This window comes from Camelus bactrianus, chromosome 10, assembly GCF_048773025.1.
Source record: "Camelus bactrianus isolate YW-2024 breed Bactrian camel chromosome 10, ASM4877302v1, whole genome shotgun sequence".
Taxonomy (NCBI): Eukaryota; Metazoa; Chordata; class Mammalia; order Artiodactyla; family Camelidae; genus Camelus; species Camelus bactrianus.
The window spans coordinates 47,998,170-48,017,623 of record NC_133548.1 but is presented as its reverse complement, the minus strand read 5'-3'; the positions used below and the strand labels follow the sequence as shown (position 1 = coordinate 48,017,623).

At 41.3% G+C, this 19,454-nt stretch overlaps 1 protein-coding gene across 6 annotated transcripts in view; it reads left to right on the top strand.

Moving 5' to 3' along the window:
• FAM168A (family with sequence similarity 168 member A) overlaps window positions 1-19,454 on the top strand; it is a 154,571-nt gene that overhangs the window by 123,549 nt on the left and 11,568 nt on the right. For 4 of the 6 annotated variants that reach the window (XM_074372602.1, XM_074372603.1, XM_074372601.1 and 1 more), the window contains 3 exons: window positions 5,008-5,088; window positions 10,072-10,098; window positions 15,086-15,211. In XM_074372602.1, coding sequence (XP_074228703.1) covers window positions 5,008-5,088; window positions 10,072-10,098; window positions 15,086-15,211 — 234 coding nt within the window. The remainder of the gene's footprint in view (window positions 1-5,007; window positions 5,089-10,071; window positions 10,099-15,085; window positions 15,212-19,454) is intronic. The other 2 variants (XM_074372605.1, XM_074372604.1) reach the window with 2 other exon arrangements.

The window sequence follows — 19,454 nt, the reverse complement described above, 5'->3', positions numbered from 1 at the left end:
GTGGTGGTGTGTTCAGGGAGTGGGAGAGAGGAACTGATCAAGAGCTGTTGTGTACAGGCAAATGAGATATAGCTGTGCCTTCATGGAGCTTACAATTTGAGGGAAGGAGACAGGACAGGAAATGTAAACAAACCATTGAAGTGCCATGTGATAAGTTCTGTAGTTGGGGATGTATGTGTCTTCAAAAATTTGCTCTTCTAAAGGGTAGAAGATACAAGATAGAGTTCGGTGAGGTATGAGAAGTCCCTTTCAGACAATCAGAGCAGTCTCATGGCAGGATTGGGGAGGGTATGTATCTCAGGAAAGGAAAGAGTCCATTTTCAGTAGAGGTGTGAGGGCTGGGATAAATGATACCATGAGTGTGTTGTAGTGGAGCCCTAGCCTCAAATGTGAGGGTGGACCGAATGGCCTTTAAGGTGCTGCTTTTCTGTGTGTGTGTGTTTTTTGGTGGTGGTTGTGGGTTTTTTTTTTTTTTTTTTTTTTTGGAGGCGTAGGTATTTAGGTTTATTCACTTATTTATTCTTGGAGGAGGTAATGGGGATTCAACCCAGGACCTCCTGCATGCTAAGCATACGTTCTACCACTTGAGCTAGACCCTCCCCACAAGTTGCTTCTAACCTCAGTAATCTGTGACCCTAACTCCCTTCCTTTTTCTCAGCTTGAGGATGTCATCAAGAAAATGAAGAGGGCTCTTTCTAATGCTGCCATTCTGTGATACTTGCCAAATTCAAGTGAATGTAGAATAATTCTACTTGGAAACATTGAAGGAAGATCCTGTAATTGCCACTAAAGTAAAAGACATCTGAAATGACATAATTGGGGTGTGATTACCCTTGGCTGTAATCTCACAGGAAACTGAATACAAATTTCAGCCATGAGACCGGATCATTTGGCTTCCCAGATTAAACCCCTGACTCTCCTTGAGAAGTGACAGGCCTCCATATTGCTAATTAAGTGACAACAGGTTACCTGCCTTAGTTCTGAAATCAGAAAATGACTGGAGGGTAAAGAGAGATGAATTTTCTTTGGAGTTGGAAAGGATTTAGGAAACAGCATATTAACAAAGATACATTATTAAAGCTCAATATTTACAAATCCCAAAGAAGCTTTTAGGGATTTAGGGATTTAATCTTTGACTTTTAAAATCAGCTTTCCATTGTCAGTCAAAAACCAATGAGCATTTAAAAACTGCAGGAAGCAGTGAGACAGGCACTTACACACTGCTAGTATGAATACAGATTGATAGTCTTCCTAGAAAGCAGCATGATACCATGTTACGTCTCATCATCTCTGCTGCTGTTGGCCTGATCTTATCCCCATCATCTATTGCTAGGAGTTTGCAGTAGCCTCCTAACTGGTCTCCATGCTTCTCTACTCTTCCCCCATTGTAGTCTCTTTTCAACAAAACAGTCAGAGTGACTCTTCACACATAAGTCAGATCATGTTACTATTCTACTAAAAACCCTGTGATGGCTTCTCATTTCACTCAGAGTAAAAGTCAAAGTCCTTCCAGAAGCCGTAAGGCCCTACATGAATTGACGAGCCTTTTATCTCTCTGACTTTGTTTGCTACTACTTTCCCCCCTCACTTGTTCCACTTCAACCATGCTGGCCTCTTTGCTGTTCCTCAGACATCTCCCTTATACTCCTAGCTTAGGGCCTTTGTACTGACTGTTACCTTCATCTGAAATACTGTTCCTTCAGCCATCTGCTTGGTTAACTCTTATTTCCTTCAAGTTTTTGTGGAAATCTTACTTTCTTAATGTGTCTTTTTTTTTTAAGCTCTGGTTCTTTTTTTTTTTTTTTTGTATGTATATATATATATTTTATTGATGTATAATCAGTTTACAGTGTGTCAGTTTCTGGTGTACAGCATAATGCTTCAGTCATACATGAACATACATATATTTGTTTTCATATTCTTTTTCACCATAGGCTACTACAAGATACTGAATATAGTTCCCTGTGCTATACAGTATGAACTTTATCTATTTTATATATATATTAGTTAGTATCTGCAAATCTTGAACTCCTAATTTATCCCTTCCCACCCCTACCCACCCCCGTAACTGTAAGTTTGTTTTCTGTTTCTGTGAGTCTATTTCCGTTTTGTAAATAAGTTCATTTGTCTTTTTTTTTAGATTCCAAATATAAGTGGTATCATATGATATTTTTCTTTCTCTTTCTGGCTTACTTCACTGAGAGTGATAGTCTCCAGGTCTATCCATGTTGCAGCAAATGGCATTATTTTATTCTTTTTATGGCTGAGTAGTATTCCATTGTATAAATATACCACAACTTATTTATCCAGTCATCTCTTGAAGGACATTTAGGTTGTTTCCACGTCTTGGCTATTGTAAATAGTGCCGCTATGAACATTGGAGTGCAAGTATCTTTTTGAATTAAGGTTCCCTCTGATATATGCTGAGGAGTGGGACTGCTGGATCATATGGTAAGTCTGTTTTTAGTTTTTTGAGGAATCTCCATGCTGTTTTCCATAATGGCTGCACCAGACTGCATTCCCACCAACAGTGTAGGAAGGTTCCCTTTTCTCCACACCCTCTCCAGCATTTATCGTTTTCAATGTATCTTATACTGGTTATTCTAATAGTGCAATGCCCTCCCTGCAACATTCTGGCATGTCTGATGCCCTTTACCCTGCCATTTTTCTCTTTTCCATAGCACTGTGTTTATATTTACTATTTATCCACTGCCTTCTCCTACCCTCTTAAAGTATAAGCTCCACAAGGGCAGCAATCACAGTGTCTGTCACTGTGAATTGATGGGCTTTAAAAATAGCACTGTCTTTTGACCTTGAAAGCTCACTTCTAGAACTGATTCCTGAAAACCTAATCAGAAATGCAGCCAAAGGTTTATTTACGTTGTTCTCATAGCTTGCTTTATAATCATGAAAATTTGCCAACAGCCTAAACATATAAAAACAGAGTGATGGTTATCTACCTAATGGACTATTATAAACACATTTGTTTATTATTTATTTATTTATTGGGGGATAATTAGGTTTGTTTATTTGTTTGTTTTTAGAGGTGGTACTGGAGATTGAACCCAGGACCTTGTGCATGCTAAGCATGCTCTTTACCACTTGAGCTATGCCCTCCCCCCATAAAGATATTTTAAACTGTCTTGAAGAATGTGTAATTACATGCAAAAATGCTTATAATGTTAAAGTGAAAAAGTAGAATTTAAAACTACATATACCCTTACTTCACACCATATACAAAAGTGGATCAATGATACAAGTATAAGGGCCCAAGCCATTAAAATGCATAGAAGAAAATATAGGGTAAATGTTCATGACCTTGGATTTGGCAGTGGATTCTTAGATATGACACCAAAAACATGAGCAACAAAAGAAAAAGATTGATAAATTGGACTTAATCAAAATTTTAAAATTTTGTGCATCAAAGGCATTGTCAAGAAAGTGAAAGACAACCCACAGAATGGGAGGAAATATTTGTAAATCATATATCTGATAAAGGTTTAATGTCCAGAATATATTAAAAAGTCCTAGAATTCAACAACAAAACAACCACCCAGTTTTTTAAATAGACAGATGTTTCAAATAGACATTTCTCCAAAGAGACGCCCAAATGACCAGTGAGCACATGAAAAGATGTTCATCATCATTAATCATTAGGGAAGTGTACATCAAAACCACAGAGAGATACCACTTTATGTCTGTTAGGATGGTTATAATCAAAAAACCAGAAAATGACAAGTGTTGACAAGGATATGTAAAAGTTAGAACCATCATGCACTGCTGGTGGAAATGTAAAATGGTGTAGCCACTGAAAAACAGTTCGGTGGTTCCTCAAAAAGCTAAACATATAATTACCATATAACATAACAATTCTGCTCCTCAGTATATACCCAAGAGAATTGAAAACGGACTCAGATACTTGTATATCTGTGTTCACAGCAGCATTATTCAAAAATCCAAAAGGTGGAAATAACCCATGTGTCCATCAAACAGATGAATGAATAAACCAAATATGGCATATACTCACAATGGAATATTACTCAGCCATCTAAAGGAGTGAAGTTTTGATACATGCTAAAACATGGATAAACTTTGAAAAAATTAGGCTAAGTGAAAAAAATCAGACACAAGGATATATGGTGTTTGATTCCATGTATATAAAATATCTAGAAAAGGCAAACTCATAGAGACAAAGTAGAGTAGAGGTTAATAAGGGTTATGGGAAGAGGGATTGGGGTGTTATTGCTTAATGGTTATAGAGTTCTGTTTGATTAAAAAGATTTAGAAACAGATAGTGAGGATGGTTGCCCAACATTGTGAATGTATTTAATGCCACTGAATTTACACTTAAAATGATTAAAATCACCAGTTTTATGTTATATGTATTTTGTCACAATTAAAAAATTCCCCAAAACTCCATATATAATATGCAGTGATGAACTGGATCAGGCTTGTGTGGGCTCTTGAGAGCCAATAAGGAGCATCTCCTCTCAATTCAGTGATATTGGTAGCTTGAAATTAGCCATGGTGTGAATATTTACACCACAGAACTTGGCAAATGCTGCAAATACGGCTCCATCTCAGTCCCCTCTAGCCTGTTTTAATATTTACCAGCACATCACTGAACGTATGTGTATAAAAATACACAGAAAGCTTTTTGGAGTCATAGTTGCCTGGGGAGGAGAGTAATGTATCAAGAATGTGAAAGTAAATTTCCTTTTTTTTACCATATATACTTGTATAGTGATTCTTTCTTTTTTTTTTTTTTCTTTTACAGTGAGCATATAGTCATATAGTTCTTGTACTGCTTTTAAAAATTAGAAAAATGTGTATATGCTGGGGGTGTGGTATTGGTGATTTTTCTCGAGAGGCTAAAAGCGAGTCACATATACTGTGGAAATGGCCCACGAAGAGGCTTTAAGGGCAAGCCTGGGACTTGGATTCCATTTGCTCAGAAATTGGGTTTTCTTCTTGCTCAACTAAATGGAGCTTTTTTCCTTTTCATAGGTTACCCCACAGCCTATCCAGCAGCCGCCCCTGCCTACAATCCCAGCCTGTACCCCACCAATAGCCCGAGTTATGCTCCAGGTAAGGAGAAAATGGAGACAGCAGTGGTGAGTGGGGTAGGAGGTGGGGCTCTATTTGGAAAAAAACCCACAAAACACCTGCTGACCTTTCCAAGTCCTTAATTGCTCTGGGCTTAGCCTGTCTACCCACACTTGATTCTCCAGGGAGTCCTCTCTGGGAACTGGGGTTGTTAAGCCTCCAGGCTGGAGTGAGAATAGAATCTCCTCCTTTCTCCTTGGGACTTAAAGTTGGCCTCTTTCCTCTGCTGGAATATCTAAGACATGCATCCTCTTTACAGAACCTTTTCTGTTCTTCCAAACAATGTCCACGTCCATTTTTTTCTTAGTTTCCCCTGAGGCTGCTTTTGAGATAGACAGACACACACACACACACAGACACGCAGAGCAGACTTTTGGATGTGGAAGAGAGTGAGAGACTTGCTACCAGAGAATAAAGAACTGGTTTTCAAGCTAAAGCAAGAAACTTATTTTTCAAAAATCATAAAGACCCAACACTCCTTGGATAGAGGTTGAAATAGATTTGAAAGTATTAAAGTTTGTCTCAGTTTGGGAGCAATGCAGAGGTCTTACCATTAATCTTACCCTCCACGCTCAGCTGGTGCTTTAACACTCAAGGGGCAGAAGAAAGAGTATGGGTTCTGCAGTTTGTAAGTCCTGGGTTTGAGTCCTGATTACTCGAATCACTAGTTGTGAGGCTTTGGACAAGTTACCTCACCTCTCTGAGAAATATTCTACCTGCCTCACGGTTGTAGATGCTTTTATGTTAACTTCCTCTTCATTTACTCAGGTGTTTGTTGACTGTCCTCCACACTAGAATGGAAAAAAAAAAATGAAGGATGTTATCTTTGCCTTAAGTAGCTTACAGTCCATTTGGGAGCTGGTATATAAACAAATTCATGACTGTGCAGTGTAATGTGTATTGGAAAAGGAATACATACAAGAAAAGAGGAAGCGGAGGAGGGTACAACAGTCTGCCTGAGGTTCAAAGTACAGGGGAGTCTTCACAGAGGACCTAGCAGTGGAGATTTGAGGGAGGAGTAAGAAGCATTCTTTTAAGCCTACAAAAAAGAGTTGAGCATTCTGGGCAGAATAGAGCCTGGGCAAAGGCATGGAGATGTGAAGAAATGACACTGAAGAACCTAGAGAAGTGGTGAGAATGGTTGAAGCATAGACTGTTGATTGGGGGGGGGTGCGTAATAGATGAATCTGGACTACAGGTATTCAAGGGCCAGCTTTGGAAAGGCCTTGGATGTCATGATAATACCCTCATTTTCTCGCTTAGTAATTATTCTTCTAGAATGGGAAAGCTTGAAAAGACCCTAGAGCTCCTCCAGTTCAACCCGTCTGTTGACAAGGGAGATCGAGAGAGAAGCAGTGTTTTGTCCCAGTCACCCAGTGAATCAGTAGCATATGAACTAGAACCCTTGGCAGATCTCTGGGCTCTTGTTCTCATGCTTTTCTTTGCCAATCCAGTACTCTTCCTACTGTCATTCCCTTTCTTCTGGGATGTTTAAATGAGAGGCAAACATGGGCTATATCAGAAGACCTAGATTTGAGTTCTGACTCTGTCACTTCCTAGATTAGTAACCTTAAAGTCACCTGACCTCTGTGAACCTCAGTTGCCCCTCTCTAAGAGGAATGATACCATAATCATATTACACTCCTATGCATGCACATATCATGAGTCCCCTCTTTTTTTTTTAGCAGACAAGAACTATTTTATGTGAGTAAGTGCTGTTAATCCCTGAAGTGCTTACGGAGGTGTGTTATTCCACAGACATTTGTTTTGGTCTTGCTATGTCTGAGGCATTTTGGAAGACACCATCAGTGATTTAAACTTGAAAAAATTGTGGTTGTGGTCCTCAAAGAGCTTGTGAGGGGAGCAGTGTCACACAGGCTGAAAAATCTATACTAGTATTTTAGCATTGATATTTCATTCTATATTCACTTTTAATCAATGAGATATATATTTCCCAAAAAACCTATAATAGGAGGCAGAAGCAATAAATGCTACAGAAATTCTCTCTGATAAGTCTTAATCGAATTTGGTAAGTTCTACTTTAAAAACTATGGTGGTTTTGATTATCTAGTATCTTAAATGATATAGACATTATTTAAATCTAAAAACTATGAGATCTGTGGATTGGCTTGGTAAACTATCCAGTCTAAAACCTAATGAGATGAGTAGTTGTAGAAGGTCAGGTAGGATCCAGGGTGAAGAAGATGCATTGTCTTCATAGTCAGGAGGCCATGAGTGACCTCTGCAGAAGCAGTCAGTGAGGTGAGGCTGGGAGTGAAGAAATAGATTTGGCAGATGGAGCCTACAATTTCAAGAGGCTTGGCTACAAGAGAAAGGAGAACAAGAAGCCATTGACTAGAAGAGGAGGTGAGGTTAAGTGAGGGTTGGTTTTTTTTTTCCCCCCGGATATGAATATGATTAATAAGTGCTGATGAGAAGGAACAATTGGAGAGGACAAGTCAGAGAAGCAGGAGAAGGGATATCAGATGGAGCCAGGCCTCCAAGGAGCCTGCAGTGGGGTGAGAAGCCCAGAGCTTGGTTTTCTTCTTTGTTTTGGGCAGCTGGTAGAGTGGGGTTCCTCACATAGGAGGGCAACTCTTCCTCTCAGACTAAACAAAAGGCCACAGGTGGACGTACTTAGAATAAATTGGAAAGTGGAGAGTTCTAGTTTAATGATCTTGATTTACTGAGACAGGTGAGCAAGGCTGAGGGAGGGTTCTTAACGAGAGGGACTGAGGTCTGAAAGCCTCACTGGAAGAAGTAGGAGAGGAAGCTACCAAGCAGTAACACAGTCCTGTAACATGAGAGGCCTGACTGAGTGTGGAGACCAAATTTGTCAAAGCTCTAATCTTCAGCACTGGGATAGTCTTCATAATGTTCAAAACTTCTGGTGATAGATTGTGGAATTGTTTTAGAGTTAGTTGGCAAGAAGGTGAAAGGGCAGGGAATAAATAACATTTATTGAATGGTTCCTAAGTCCCCGGGACTATTTTAAGCTCTGTATGGATATTAACTTGTTTTATATCATAAGAAACCTTTGAGGTCATTACTATTGTTATTCCCATTTTCCCAAGTAGGGAAACTACAACTCAGAGAAGTTAGGGGGCTAACCCAAGGATCCAAACCCAGACATCCTGCCACCACATCCATATGCACTTTTAACCACTGCATTATAGTTGCAGTTGGCCATAGAGAAATTGAGGTGGTAGACTAGAGCAATCAGATCAGAGAGGGAAGGGAGAGCAGATAGGAGGAGCCTGAGACTGTTGGGTGGTGGGCAGATGGAGAGATTGGAAAGCTCCTAGCATGTATAAAGTGCTGATTAAGTTTTAATTTTGAAACACACAAGGTATCGACCCACCTCTAACTTGATTTTCCCCAGTTTCATGTTTTGAAACTAAGCTATGACTAAACACACCTAGACTGTTTTCTCAGAAATCCACACAGTCCCCCAAAGAGGGTGGTATTAGCACACTGTGTCAGAAAGCCCCAAACTGGGAGTTGAAAGACTGGGGTTATAGCACCAACAATGTTACTGATTTTGATGTGACCTTGGGCAGATCCCTTTCCCTTTGGAGTTACACATACATACAGCTGGTCTGTGTCATATGCTAGGAGGCTGACCTCTGCACTTACCAGGTCTCCTGACTGCAGTGGGGCTCCTGCCATGGAGGAGCTGACTCAAGGACAGAGAGGACAGTGTAGGTACTGTCAGCTTCCTGCCAGAACCAGTTATTTGTGATGCTAAGAGATGCCTGCAGGATAGAAGGCTGCAAAGGAGCCAGGTTCTCAGGTTTAAATTTCTCTCAACTTCTTCAAGGAGACCAAGAAGTTGCTTCAGAAAGAGCTATTTTTAGCAGCTCTGAGTACCCTAAGATGTCATCTGTCCAGGATGCAGGGAATCATTTCACTCTTTTCATTGATTCTGAAAACAGTGTGGGTACTTGGAGCTTTTTTTCCAAACTCTTAATGACTTCGGGGATCTTATCTAAGACCTGTTTGACTCCAAGGATCCAGGAGGCAGGATCCAACAGAGTTGTTTTTAGAATCCGGAGGTCAAAGGATGTATCATATTAATGGTACTCTAATATGATGAGAAAGGATAAATAGGATAACTAATATAGGTAAAAATGAAATACCGCCTCAAAAAAAAATCTCTTTATAAATCATTGTCATTTGTTGTCACACTTGACTTCATAGCAGCCTTGTAAAGTACAAATATATTATTCCCATTTTGCATATGATGAACCTGGGGCAGGGGTGGGAAAGGAATTTGTGTTTTCTGAACACCTGCCATGTTCAAACACTATGTAAGTCTTGTCTTATTTTTATCATAGTCTTGTGAGTTAGAGCTTCTTGCCTCCAGTTTTGCCCAGAAAGGTTAAATAACTTGTCCAAAGTTGCACAGCTAAAAAGTGGTGAAACTAGGATTCAAAGCTAATCTGACCCACAGTCTATGCCCTTCCTGCAGCACCACACTTTCCCAGAGGTTTCAGGGAATGAAATGCCTCTGCATTGGTCCTAGCCCTCTAGGACTTTAGAAGGCTCTTCAGAGGCCCAAAATGTTGGTATTGTCCCTGAACCTTTGCCTCCTCTAGCATATAAAGCCTCTGTCATGTGTGAAGTCCTCTGCAGTGCTTGGGAGAATTGAAATCTATTCTTAGCATGGATGAGCAAAGAGCAGGAGCTTGGACTTGTACACTTCCAGGCAGCTTCTGGGTCAGCTGCCTGGAAGATGTCATGGCATCCAAGGAGGTGCCTCTCGACTTGATGCATGAACTTTCCTGGATGGCAAGTCTGTCACCCTCCAGGGTAGAGGTACTTTGCATTCTCTGCATTCACTGTTTCTTGTGTAGCCTGGGAGGAAACTGTTATTTTGAAACAAAAATTGTTTTTGTAACTGCAATGTATACTACTTTGCACAGATTCTTAGTGGTAATTTCAACTAACATTTCTATCCAACAGAGTTTCAGTTCCTGCATTCAGCTTATGGTAGGAGAGCTATTTTTCCTCATCTGTATTATGGCCTATGAATGTGTTATTTTGTAACAACAGTAAATGCCCTCCCCTTTCCTTCCCAAATCCCATCCCCTAGGCTTGGGCTCCCCCAGGTGGCTCAGCAGCAGTTCCTAAAGCATGCAGGAACATGTCTGATGGTGCAAAATCATGGGTTGGAGACACACATGAACCGTCCCCTAGGGCAGCAGTGAAGGATCATGGCACTAAAAGGCGTCTCTCCCCTTCCTCACCTCTGGGGTCCCATCTGACCTAGGGTCAGAAACCTTCACCCTAACGTGGCTGCTGAATTCAAACAAACAATTGAACAAAAATTCCTGGGCCTATATGGCTCCTCTTTTCGCTTTGTGGCAGCTCCTGTGGAGGAGTACTTGGAGTATGACTATAAGAATGCAAAAATCCAGTCTGCCCCAGATCAGATTTTTCATCTCCATTGGCAGTCTGACATGTTTGAAGACCTGGTTGACTTTAGATACAATCTATTCCCTTAGCCCAGACTTTGAGCTCTGGCTCATTTGGGGCGCATTTTCCTGAATGGTGAGAGGTGAGGGGCAAGTGTGCTCATAAGCCTGGGACCAAAGCTGGGTTCTCTGGGCAGTGTGGACTCCAGGCCCAAGGCACCACGGGAACTTCTGGGCACCTGTGAGGGTCCCAGCAGTGTAACTTGACTAGGTCCTTTTTGTCATAGACAGGAAGGGACCATAGGAGGGACTTGCTGCTTTCACCACCCTCACCTGGGCTGCTCAGGACAGTGTTTTGTAAAAATCTCTGCACACTTTCTCAACTTACAACCTTGAATTATTTGGATTGTGAAAATCGAATCTGTGTGTGGTGCACCTTTTAGGAGATGAGCTGTGAAAATCTCTTCTTGCCACTGCTGTGGGCTGTGTGATCTTGGGCAATTCGCTGATGTCTCCAGGCGGTAGATAAAGTGTTTTATTCCAGATGATCTGTGAGGTCCCTTTAAATGCTAACAGCTTGTCCTCTTACAATCTTATTATTTCAATATTGCTAGTTATAGGCTTGTTTCTCTTATTGTTTACGGGGAGTCATTTTTGTTTGCCTCAGGATATATGAACTCGGACAGAAGACTCCATAAAGTGAGAGACGCTCTCCTGTTTCCTCACCCCTCCTGTTGTACCATCTGAAATAGAAGTACCAGAGAGTCTGTATGGAGCTCTTCTCTTCACAAAATGTTCTGTCCCACACCCTAAGCTGGCCCTTTAAAGGCCAGTAAGACAAGGCTCCTCTTTTCAAGGAGCTCACGGTTTAGTGGGAGAGATGGACAAACTAGCAAGTATGGGGGCTTCTAAGACTCACAGGAGCTGGGATAGTGAACCAAATGGGATACATGAGGGGGCTGTGGTCAAGAGGTAGGGAAAATAAAGACTTCATAGTAGAAATGAGTCTTCAGCTTATGATTGATGGGTTAATAAATGTTTACCAGGTGGCATTTGAAAAAGACATGGCAGGAAGACTGAGTAGTGTAAGCAAAAATACAGAGAAATGATGCTCTTTGGCATAGTCTGGGAATAATAAACCATTTGTGTGGCTGTAGTATAGGGCTCGAGAGTGAGAACAAGGAGAGTCTAGGGAGACCATAGGACTAAATTACCAGAGTGAGTGCCACACAAGGAGTTAGGTAGTGGAGAACCATGGAATGTTTTTAAGAAGGTTTTGTGATTAAGTTTAGGTCTCAGAAATATCACTCTTGATTGTATCTTGGAAATGAAATTGGCAGGTTTAAAAAAAAAAAAAACACTGAAGAGTGAAGAAGCAGTTGCAGTAATTCAGGTGAGAGGTGATGAGAGCTTCCATTAGAGCTGACCACAACTGTGGGGATAAAAGTGTGGACAGACACCAGAATTAGAAACTCTAAGATTGGATGACACTTTATTTTTGATCCTCACATCAATACTATGCAGCAATCAAGGGAGTGATTATTATTGCCATTTTATGAGACAACAGACCTGAAGTTTAGAAAGGCATAGTGACTTGCCCAAGGTCCCACAGCTAATAAGTGGCACAGCCCAGGCTAGAACTCAGATTTCCTGACTTACTACATTGTTCAGGATGATGGTCCCTTGCTGCCTCTCCTCCCTGTAAGTGTGCTTAACAAATTGTTTAAGTGTCAGAGGGCGTGAGGGCCCCGTATCCAGGGAAGTGAACAACCCAGCACTTGGACGTGGGTAGCATGCTGTGACTGGGCCGTGGCCCTTCACTGCCACGGGTTCTCTCTCTCCCTCTCTCTCTCTTTAAATTGAGGAATAGTATATATACAGTACTACATAAAGTGCAGTAGTCTCAAGTATCCAGCTCAGTAAGATTTGACAAATTTACACACTTGTATTTATTAAAAATATAGAACATTTCTAGGAGTTGGTACCTTTCATGGCACCCAAGAGCAGGCATGTCTGTCAGAGAAGCCTCCTCTGTTAGCATGCCTCTGAAAGCTCCAGTTGGATTGTCTTCATCTCACAACTGAGCTCTAAATCGCTACCACCAACAGAATGGGTTACTTTAGAATTGTACAGGGATAAGGAAGATCATATGGTACAGCTGACTAATAAGGAAGTCAAGTTGACAGCTAGTATTTATTTTTTTGTTTTTAGTCTTCATATTCATAGTTATTTAACTTACTATGTATCCGTATATACAGAGAAATATAGAAAATACCAGTATTTCTCTATAATGAAACCAGAAGAAAATACCCAATTCTTCAGGAACATGTATAGTTTATTCACCTGCTCAGTTGGGAAAGACATAATCATAGGCACAGTCGCACTTGCTTCTTTCCTGGTTAATCTAGAATGTTATTTTACCGTATGTAATGCTGTCTTGTTCACTCTCTGGTTGGCGTGTGGCTATGTTGCATCCTCAGCTAGACCATAAATACCTTGTGTGTGGTGACAATGACCCACGTGTGTTCCTGTCCACCGTGGCGCTTCCCTCAGTGCTGAGTGCAGTGTAGGCCTCAGTCACCCTTTGGTTCATTTTGATTTACTTGCTTTAATTGTCACACAGTCCTTCAGGCTAATGTCAGACTTTTTGGCTTATGATGAAAATTATGGTAAAGTATGCACCACTTGGGTTAAAAACTGGACCAGAACAGAGCCTCCAAATTCTCCAAATTCTCTGCAGCCAAATTCAGGCCTCCTGCTCCCTGGTGGATTCCCTATGGGGTCTTGAGGGCATGGTCTTGCTCTCTGACTTCTCAGAACTACATGTTTCACTTTTTAGGTAGTTGTTCTGGGTGACCAGGGCTTTCCAGCCATGTGGAGTGGCAGGTTCTAAATTTGGAGACATCATAAGATTTTTCAACACTAATTGGATCCTTTATTAATCCCCACTACCCCATCCTAACCCTGCCCCCCCCCCCCCAGGAAAAGAAACCTGAGATAATCATTTAAAACTGACTGCCTTCTTCCTGTGTTGTCTGCAGAGCCATGTCTTAATGTCCAGCAAAGGCTCTGGACTCTGTATGGAATTCTGCTGGGTCTGCATTTCTTCTAACCAGAATTCTCCTTTTAGTGTCACTTCCCTGCCCATGATCTCCTTCTCATTTCTCAGCATCTGCTGTATATATTGCGGGCCATCTATGCAAGTGCAGGGTCAGCCCAGAACAGCTATGCTTCTATCACTGGTTCAGCAAAAACAGCAGAGTCCTTGACCTCCTTCTCTGGCCCTAGTACTTTCATGACTGAAGGAACCAGAGGCATTTCCTGTTACCTGGAGAGGCAGACAGGGTTATGGGGATCTCTCTGGAGGTGGACTATCCTTATCCTGATGGAATTAGAGGGTTATAGGCAAACTTCTCATAACCACCCTATCTTACCTTAGCCCTTTGTTAAAATGTGTGAAGTATATCTTACTGTTGCCAATACGAATATACTTTAAAACACTCTAGGTCCATGATTCCCCCAAGACCTTATTTGAGTGGAAAAGATACTGTTAAAATCGTTCTTTTAACCATAAGTAGACATTTGGGTCAATATTTCTCTTCTAGTGTATGAAAGTATATCAAGGGAAGTATCTGAAATGTTAGGGACCCACTCCCTCCACCCTTTGAAACCCTATTTCTTCTCTCCTTCCCTAGAGGACACCATGAAGGTAAGTTTTTTGAGTCACTCCCCACTTCTAGAATGTAGGAAGTATCATCCTTCAAATCTCCCAAGCTGAGCTTTGAGTCAGCCTGGGAAGTCTCTGCAGATTTCTTTCAAACTGGGCCTCATCTCTATTCCACAGCTACCCTAGGTTTAACATTTACTTTCTTAATGGTCCAAAAGATCATGTCTAATTCATGAGGCAGTATCTCAGGTGGAGCACCAGTAGCACCTCAGCAGGAGGTTTAAAGTTCGTGCAACAGGTTTGTCTGTCTGGCCCTGGCTGGGTGTATAGGAAAAGGAGTTAGCAGGGATTGTCCCTTCTAAGCTGCCAAAACTCAGTTCCTTAGAAGAGATGGTAGTCCAGCAAGGTTCATGTCGCGTGGTAATAGTATTTTGGGGGTCTCTCTTTGAAAGCAACTTGTTAAATACACCTCCAGATGAGATTTCAGGCATAAAAAAGGATACTCAGTTGATCTGGCCCAATACACAGTCAAAGCTCGAAGTTCTACATCTTAATATGAAAGTGACCAAGGACTATCACAGAGCCTTAAGCCAGAATGTCACAGTAGAAGGCAGTATTCATAAGCATTTTCAGGGTTTCAGTAGTGGTAGAAAATCCTGACTCTCCTAATTAGTATAAGCTCAGATTTCCTCAGTTTCAAATCATTTGGAAGTTCACTTCAGCACTCCTCCCAACCACTAACCCATCTCAGAAAGGCTGAACCATCCTATGTGTTTAAACAGAGCCCCTTGGGTTATATGTTTCCGTCCAGCACAAGACCCTTGCTTTTGTGTCTGTGTTTGGTGGTGCCCACTTCTTATTTCTGCCTAATGCCATTCTTGTGTCTTCCCTTAAGCAACTCTGCTGATGAAACAGGCCTGGCCACAGAACTCGTCTTCCTGTGGCACTGAAGGCACCTTCCACCTCCCAGTGGACACCGGGACCGAGAACCGAACTTACCAAGCATCCTCTGCGGCTTTCAGTAAATACAGCCTGTCTCCTCCTTTCCTTGTTCCCCTTGGTTGGGACTGATTTATCTCTTAGGAAGAAAGGAAAGGGAACTTCTAAAACTGACATTTATAAGACACTGTTTTAAGAGGTTCTCCTACCTACCCCAAAATTGGCCCTTCTCAAACAGGAAAGATCATCCTCTTTGATCCTCATACAGGAAAGGTCACCCCTCTTTGTGGGGAGGCAAAAGCAATGAGGGAGGGAGAACGAAGTACTCTCCTGGCCAAGGAGTTTGATGAGGGAAGGACTGTTACTGCATTCAAGGGAAAGGACAGAGGGCACATTTAAAGACTTATGGACCCTTGGACAGAGGGGGCTTCTCCAGCTAGCACAGGATTTCTCAGTTTGGGCACTGTGGACACCTGGAGCAGAGAGTTCCTTGCTATGGGAGGGGCTGTCCTGTGCATTTTAGGATGATTAGTGGCATCCCTGGCCTCTACTCACTGGATGCCGGTAGCAAGTGCTCATTATGGCAACCAAAAATGTCTCTAAATATTGCTAAACATCCTGCCCCCTTCATGAGAAACACTGCCCTAGTGGAAGCTACACTGTGGGAGCAAGGTACGTACAGGAAGTCCTTGTGGAGTTGGACACCATCTGGCTGGTCAGATTGGTCACACTCACTTGAGGCTCAGTGGAGTGACTGGTGGTTTCACCTTCACATCTGATTTTTAACACAAAATAGCTCCACTGGGTAAAATGAGGACCAGTGTTTAGAAAGGACTGAGTGGCATTTTGACTCTGAATAAGGGAAAACTTTGTATTTTGTTGGAGCTGTCCAAAGGAGTCTTTGGATGTGGTGAGCAGAGGCTAGACAAACCCTTGGAGGGTGTTGCAGAGGCCTGATAGTCTGGGGTTCAGCAAAGTTTTAATCTGTTAAGTAAATTAGAAAAATACCTTGTATTTTTTTTCTTCTCTTCAAAATGTTATTTTCTCCTTAGTTATCATTGCCCCTAAATGTCATATCAATTTAGACATTTATACAGCATGACTCTCACCTTTTACAGAATATGCTTTCATAATCACCCTCTCATTTAATATACACTGTAGTCCTATTTGAGTGGATTTGTATTCTGGTTTGAAAGCTGAGGCTCAGAAGGGTAGTATGCCCAAGGCCATCCAACTAGTAAGCAGCACAGCTAGACAAAGGTATCACCCAGGTGAAGTTTCTTTTCTTTTTTTTAACATTTTTTTATTGATTTATAATCATTTTATAATGTTGTGTCAAATTCCAGTGTTCAGCACAATTTTTCAGTCATACATGGACATATACACACTCATTGTCACATTTTTTTCTCTGTGAGCTACCATAACGTTTTGTGTATATTTCCCTGTGCTATACAGTATAATCTTGTTTATCTATTCTACAATTTTGAAATCCCAGTCTATCCCTTCCCACCCTCCACCCCCCGGGTGAAGTTTCTATTACTGACTTTTTTCATAAGATTAATTTTACTCTTATTTAAGAGGGAGATGATAGCAGTAGGGAGTTAGTTTTTCCAGATACCTATAATGTTGTATATGTAAATGGGCATGTGCATACATATTCTCTCTTATACCTGCACATATGGAGGTAGGTGCATATAGACACACCTACTTCAGTGTAACAGAAAGAGGCCTGGAGTGGAAGACCAAAAGAGTTGGGTTCTAGATTTAGTTCTGTGTAATCTTGCATAATTCATGTCCATGCTTTGGACCTTATTTTTTTCAAATGTAAAATGAGGGGACAAGACTAGGTTATCTTTAAGATTCTCTCTAGCTTTTAGGTTCCTGATTCTATCACCTTGGTTCTATGTGCTCAATATCCTCCACCCAGGCAGGGGCTTCCTTTCGCTACCCAGACTAGTAATTGGTCAACTAGCCTTAGTTTACATATCTCCAGGTATGGAGCACTCATTCCCTCCAGAGGCACCCCTTTCCACAGTGAGAAAGTCTGAGTATTAGAAGACCTTGCCTTCTACTATGTTGAAATCTTCCTGAAGTTCTGTTGAAATGTCCAGTAGCTATATCCCACTGTACTCTCACAGTTTGTCACAGTCCCTAGTAAGGACCAAGATGTACCCCTCTTTCTTGTAAGCAAATAATGTATGAACTTGTGCAGCTTGTAAATAGAGGTGGGGTTGACTGACCCTCCCATACCCCATCAGGGTTCCTCCCAGCACACAGATTTTGTGGCTTCTAATGCCACAGAAGATTCAGGGCACTTTAACAAATTCAGTTTAATTTTACTAATACTTGCTAAGCCTGTTTGTAATTAGTTCTCCCTCCTACTTATTCAGCACTCTTGTTCAGCTGCAAACAAGGAGACTTGGAGGTCAAGGCAAGAATCAGATATAGAGCTTTGTCCAGACATACAAATCTGATAGTCAATAAACCGATTAGTCTAAAAGGCATCCTTGATGTGAGGATCAATGCCTTTGAAGGTGGTAGGGGCTCTACAACTGAAAAAGATTTATGACTGTGCACAAGGATTGAAGAGAGGTCTGGAAAGTTTTTATTTTGCTAATGTCCACACTCTATTATCCTATTTGATGGAGTTTAAAATTACAGTTAGGAACCTGAGAGAAAGAACAGAGCATCGTGAAAAAAGCCTCTTTCATAAGACAAGGCTGGGTCTGCTAGTGATCGAATTCCTTTTTTCTCTCAACGATATTGCCTTTGGTGAAATGAAGACACAAAGGCCGGTATACCAAATGTGCCAGGTTGGACTGCAGAGGCATAATTAAGAAAAGAGCTCTGCCCAGGGCATGGTAAGCCCTGAACTCTCTCGGCCCAGGTCTGCACTGATGTACTGTGTAGTTTTGGAAAAGATCCTGGCCCCCTGGGCTCCAGGTGCTTCATCTGAACTGGAGAGGGTTGAATGCAAGTCTCTAATGTCTTTAAGGTATAGCATTCCAAAGTCCTAATTCTGTGACTTTAAGACTTAGGTAGAACCCAGTGGTAGGTTGAATCTAAGTTTATTTGAGCAAAATCAATGAGTTTTTGTTTTGGTTTGTCCTTTTTGTTTTGTTTTGTTTGCATCAAGTCCAACAGATTTTTTAAAACTTGGGTGTGTAAAGTAATAAACCCTGAATCTTGTGATACCCAAGGTAGTCCAGGCTGGAGCCCTAGGGGAATTTCTAGTGATCCTAAAGGGTATGGATAGGACCACCAGCCAGTTGTGGAATGTCCTCTGTAATGATTTTCTCATAAAAGTCTCACTGAAATACTCAGCATATCATCACTAGAAAGGTCCCCTGATAATTATTGAGTCCAGTGAAGGTATTCCTTGAGAAAGGAATTGAGCTGAATCACTGACAGAACCCAGGACAGAGCCCCAAGGCAGTTTATGCAGACTTCATGACACAAATGGCAACCATGACAACCACTGTAGTCAGAGGAGGGAGCATCAAGTCCTGGGTCTTGGTGAGCAGTTGCTCACTTGCTCGCTCACAGCATCTGTTCATTATCTCATCTTGGAAATGTTTGTGTTGGCCGTAATGATCTCTAAGCTCTCTTCTAGCTCTGCCGTTCTGCTTCTCCCTTCTCAACCTGTCAGGACAAACAAGCAAGGGCTTCTGCAGCATCATCTTTTTGGCTGTCAAGCATGTTTTGGTTACTGATTCGTATTCTGAGTTTGTGTGTGTCTCATTTTATAACATGAAGAAAGGAAACATTTGCAGATAAAGTTATTCTTAGATGTGGAAACCAAAGTTTACTGTAGTCTCTTGGAGCCTTTTGATTTTCCTCAGAGGGATAATCTCAACATTTTGTAAGATGGTTGTCCCTGTGGCAGAGGGTTAGTGCAGGCTTCCCCAGGGGATAAAGCTTCAGCACATATTCTCAGGGAGCATAAAGGAAAGTCGCCAGCATCGTTGGCATATATTAACTTTAAAGAATCTTAAAATCATGGCATTTTAAACCATAAAATTTTAGAATCTTAGAATCCTGGAGTCTATTTTATGTTGGATCACATCATAGTTGTCATAGTTTGACCTCCTATCTACTGTAGTCTTTCAGACTAGTCTCTGCTTGTATACTTGCAGGACAGGAAGCTTACTATCTGTCTATACAGTGAGAGAAAGAAAAGAATAATAGGTAACTTTTATGAACTGCTTTTAATGTGTCAGGCATCCTTCTAAGGGGTTTGCACATATTAATTAATGTATTTATTACAGTAACCCTATCAAGTAAGTAATGTTATTATCCCCATTTTATAGATGAGGAACTGATAT